Raw genomic sequence first — 4761 nt, 5'->3', positions numbered from 1 at the left:
GTGGGGTGGGGGGTTCGTCTTGGAGCCGCGAGGAGGGCGGGAGGGGTGTGGGGCCTGGCGGTGGAGGAGTGGGTGGGCCTTGAGGGGCCGGAGGGCCTTGAGGGAGGACTTGGTTGCCGTGCTGCATCCTTAACGCTCCGCTCCAGAACCTTATCTTCCGCTACCTGCAAAACGTGAGTACCCGTGGCGGGGCGGGAGGGTCGGGGCTGCCGTCTTGGGTGAGAGGAATGCACTGGTGCTGCTGCGCAGGGCCCGTGGGGGGAGTGGGGCGCCACAGCGCATTGGTGTTTCCGAGGTCATCGTCTTTTTGAAGCCCGTCTCTGTTGAGCTGAAGACCCTGCTGTCTTTCATATACGTGAGAAGAACAGCTGGTTCCGAGTTCAGTGTTCGCATTAAGGAATTGCCTTTGTAACAGGCGTTTGATCTTGTAATCCGGTGTGCAGGGATGTTTTCCCTTAAAATCTACGTTGTACGTGTTCATCAGTGAACGCATACAGTATTTATATATATTAATGCCTTATAAACATCTGAGGATGTAACTGAAACCACTTGTGAGAGTTACTGCAGTGAGTGTTACAGAGCTATTGGTAGCAAGGATTTCTTCATGCATAGGAGGGAACAGAATTGCTTGGAGTGTTTATGTTCCTGATTTGCTCTCCTCCTCCATCATTTTGCAGAGATCCAGGATCCAGGTGTGGCTCTATGAGCAAGTGAACATGCGGATAGAAGGCTGCATTATTGTGAGTATCAGGATGTCCCTTTGTTATTCTTTTGATTGTTTGTTTGTTTGCTTTAGACTCATAAGACTTTTTTTTCCCATGAAGAAAAACTGACAAGGGGGGTGGTGGAAATACTTCATGCCTCTCCAGTGAATAGTTTTAATTGTCCAGCCTTTGGCAGCACAGCTAATGATAACTTGTATCATTGTTGCTGATTTTTAGACTGGGAGACTTAGCTCACTGACTGCTTTTGTTGTTGATTTGTAGGGCTTTGATGAATATATGAACTTGGTGCTGGACGATGCAGAGGAGATTCACTCAAAGACAAAATCGAGGAAACAGCTGGGTATGTCAGTATGTCTGTGTAACCTGAGTGATGCCCGAAACCTGGTTGCATGAGCCTGCCAAATAGCAATGCTTTAAAGTACAAAACACATGAAGAGCGTTCAGTTTGAAGTATAGTGAGCAGCTCCTGGCTAGGTCTCGGTTCCTGTTGCTTCTTGAGCTGGTGGTTTTTGTTGAATGTTCAGGAGAATCTGCCTCTGCCTGAGACTGGTTTTTGTCTTTCAAATGTGTGTAACAACCTATGGACTGCGCTGCACTTTTCCTGCAGCCAAGGTGGCTGGGGGGGTCCAGTCAAACTCCTCCCAGCTGTGTCTAATGCGGGTGGCCCTCGGCAATTCTCGCACTTGTTGTGTCATCTCTGAGTCAAAGCAAGAAAACACCTGAGCGGCGGTGTTTAATATTAATCATCTGCTGATGAGGATAAGCAGCGGTCTGTGACAAGTGACATGTTCAGGCCCTCGATGGGGACAGAGTGCTCTTGAAACAGGGAGTGCTGGAGTGGAGACTATGACTGATGCGTTGTAGTGTGAATTGTGAATGTGGGCCCTGCATGTTACCACGTTTGGTGTCCTGTGATGCGGCCAGATGGGAAGGGACTCTGTTACTGATGAAAACCTGGTCAGTTACTGTGTGGGCATCTTGTTACAAACACCTTTGCCACTGTGAAATGTTTTTTGAAAACTTGAGGTTATGGTTAGAGTCTGGGATCCCTCTAATCCCCCCTTTCCTTTCTCTGTGTTGCAGGTCGGATCATGTTAAAAGGGGACAATATCACTCTTCTACAAAGTGTTTCTAACTAGGATTTGTTGTTCAAAACAATGGCTACTGTGCTTCAGAGTGAATGAAGTGCTAGTGGGAGCAGGACCAGTTGGTAGAGAGGAAGCTATGGGTAACTGGGGTCGCATGCTGAGTTGAAAACTGTGCATTCCTTTGTGCGAGTAGTTTGTAGTTCCTTTGGTTTTTTGTAGTTTGAAAACTATGAACAATGTATTCCACAAATAAACATTTTTCAAATTAACTGTAAATGTAAATCTGCTTGCTTTCCGTCTTGTGCCCTTCTGTGAGTAGGGAAGGGAGAGAAATGTAGGGGGAGTGATTTTCACTGTGGATCTCTGCAGTCTCTGATAAATATCTGCGTATCTGGAATGTTATATCTGCATTCAGTGGACAGGGTGGGCTCGTTCAGGATACTGGAACGACCTGCGTTCCTTGAGCTTGCACAGTTCTAGTGAGGGACTTGAAGCTGTGGTATGGTAATCCAACATTTGCAAACTGCAACTGGTAGGCATGCTTGTAAAATAACTTTTATCTTCAGGTCAGAAGCAGACAAGGCAGTTGGTTTGGGTTAAATCTCTATAGCTTCTTGCTTCTTTGGGCAGTCTCTAGATTAAACTATGGTGCTGTTAAATAAGCTGTGATATCAGATGTATCAGTTGGGTTTTTGTCATGTTGGTTTATTTTTATTCTCATTGAGGATCTGGCTGTTCTATCTAAGTTTCTACAGGAGAGCTGAATTGCTTATCACATCAACAAAAGAGGAGTTCTCTGTCTTTCTTAGCACTACCAGTCCCCTCTGCTGCTTTTCTGATGTAAGGACGGGGGGGAGGGAACAGGACGGGACAGGATGGGGATGGGGAAAGGTTTTGGCTGTAATTGTAACTAAAGAGACAGGTTACCTGAATGAAAAGAAAGGAATCTGGATACACAGGGTGCACTACAAATCATTTAATAAGCTTTCAGTATTTCAGAACTTAAATTTGCGTATCTTCTTAAGCATGAAAATTAATAAATTCAAGACAGAAGATTTCTTGCTTTAAAGGATAGAAATATGTGAGTCTTCTGGCAGAGATCATCCAGCATGCTTCTCCCTTTGCAAGAAGTCATATGTGAGGAGTATTGTAGCAGATATTCATGGTAAAAAGCTTTTGAGAAGCAGCATGACATACTACAGCGGGTAAACCAGCTCCAGCTGTACAGCCTGCTAATGGAGTCAGTAGTTTTGTATTTGTGATCACAAGCTGCAAAGTCCTTTTGGCATAGAGTCAACAGAAATAACCTACCAGTGTCATCTAGTAATGTAAATTGTCGCCAGAAGTTAGCACATACGGAATAAAGTAATATTTTAAGCAGTCACCTGCATCTGCTTTCCATTTTATCCTTGGCATACCAAGTGAGACTTTCAGGGAATTTCAGGAATTGTCTCGGACAATAGTTCAGGTGTTGCAGGATGAGGTATTTATGATGCAGTGCTGTAAAATTTACCTGCCTGCCTGTCTTCACGGTTACAGGCAGATGATGCCCTTAAGCCTCTATAAAAATGCAAACTCTCTTCAAAGTAGTTTTGAAGTTACTTTGAAGTAATCACTTCTCTTTCCAAGTGTGTGTAACTTTTTATTAATAGTTACTGTGTTTTTAGTCAAAAGTTATTTAATGGGATGTGTTGCATCACAGTTTATCCAGGGCCACTGAAGTAAAACTGGCCGGGAGCCTACAAGGGTCTGTCCTTCTTCCGCTTTGCACGTGGCTGGCAAGTGGCTGCTTTTGGGGAAGAGCTGGACATTAGGAGAAAGAGCTTGTTCTTATCAGCAGTGCTGCCGCCAAATCCTAATTGTGCACTTCAAGACACCGTAATGCCTCCTAAAGCTCCTCTGCTCTTTGATATTATCAAATTAGCGCCAATGAACGTCAATATTGGAGTAGGTTGATGATGGGAGGAAGGAAGTCCAGGCTAATCAGCTCTGAAGCATCTCATGATAAGGTACCAAAATAGGCAGCAATTATGTGCGTGGGGGAGTTGCAGAAGAAAAGGAGAAGCTCCCCAGCAGGAAGCCGTGAAAACTGCAGAAAGCCTGCAGGAGAGTCCAGGCGTGTGTGGATGTCCAGGAGGAAACACAGCCCCATTGTTTGAGGAGCGCCTGGCAATGGAGCCTTGTGGTCCAAGAACAGAGCTTCTAGGCATTACCAGCACATAGACGGGGCACAAAAACAATTCTGGCTTTGCCGAACTGGGTTCCCAAGAAGCACTTGTCTGTCCTCATCAAAACCACAGGGCTGACTCATCTAAATGCTTGCTGATTTTTTTTATTTTTTTTTTTTTTTTTTAACCCCGAATCCTTCCAGCTTCCTGAGCCGTTTCCAAGCTGCAGGGCAGCAAGAAGGTAACATCTCATGAGCCGCCTGAACCGTGGCAGGGCCAGGATGGGACTCAAACTGGCTGCAAAAGAGTGCGGTAGACAGAAGGGGGTGCTGCGGGCTCGGCCAGCTCCCCCTGCCCCTCCAGCGAAGTGTCATAAGCCTCCGCAGGAACATAGAGTTCCCCAGCATTCGAGCAGCTTTATTGGCTCCCAAACAACCTGGAAGAAAGCAAACTGGGCTGCCTGGTGCGGGGCTGCTCTCAGACGGTGCGGTAGCCGGACAGGGTGCCTGGATCTCCTGGGTACCAGTACCTTCCCCAGTTCATCCGCGCACCCTGGGGTGTCCTGCTCCTGCAGGGGATGAGGAGTAGAAGGTTCTGGTTTTGGCTGAGCGAGTGAGGAGGAGCAAGGTAGAGTGAACGCTTACAATTGGGCTCTGTGTTTAGAAAACTCCCCGTCGCTTGGCTTTCTGCTGCCTTGCAGCCTGTTGTGTTCGCTTTTGCAAATTGTACTTTTCCATAACGTGCAAATTCCTTTTCCTCCAGTGTGGGGGCGGGAGGGGA

At 46.5% G+C, this 4761-nt stretch overlaps 1 protein-coding gene across 1 annotated transcript in view; it reads left to right on the top strand.

Moving 5' to 3' along the window:
• SNRPE (small nuclear ribonucleoprotein polypeptide E) overlaps positions 1-1864 on the top strand; it is a 2937-nt gene extending 1073 nt beyond the window's left edge. The window contains exons 2-5 of the mRNA XM_009888298.1: positions 147-173; positions 678-740; positions 987-1065; positions 1809-1864. Coding sequence (XP_009886600.1) covers positions 147-173; positions 678-740; positions 987-1065; positions 1809-1864 — 225 coding nt within the window. The remainder of the gene's footprint in view (positions 1-146; positions 174-677; positions 741-986; positions 1066-1808) is intronic.
• Positions 1865-4761: the final 2897 nt, after the last annotated feature.

The sequence above is a fragment of the Charadrius vociferus genome, unplaced genomic scaffold, assembly GCF_000708025.1.
Source record: "Charadrius vociferus isolate BGI_N301 unplaced genomic scaffold, ASM70802v2 scaffold266, whole genome shotgun sequence".
NCBI lineage: Eukaryota > Metazoa > Chordata > Aves > Charadriiformes > Charadriidae > Charadrius > Charadrius vociferus.
This window is presented reverse-complemented; position numbering and strand designations above follow the sequence as displayed.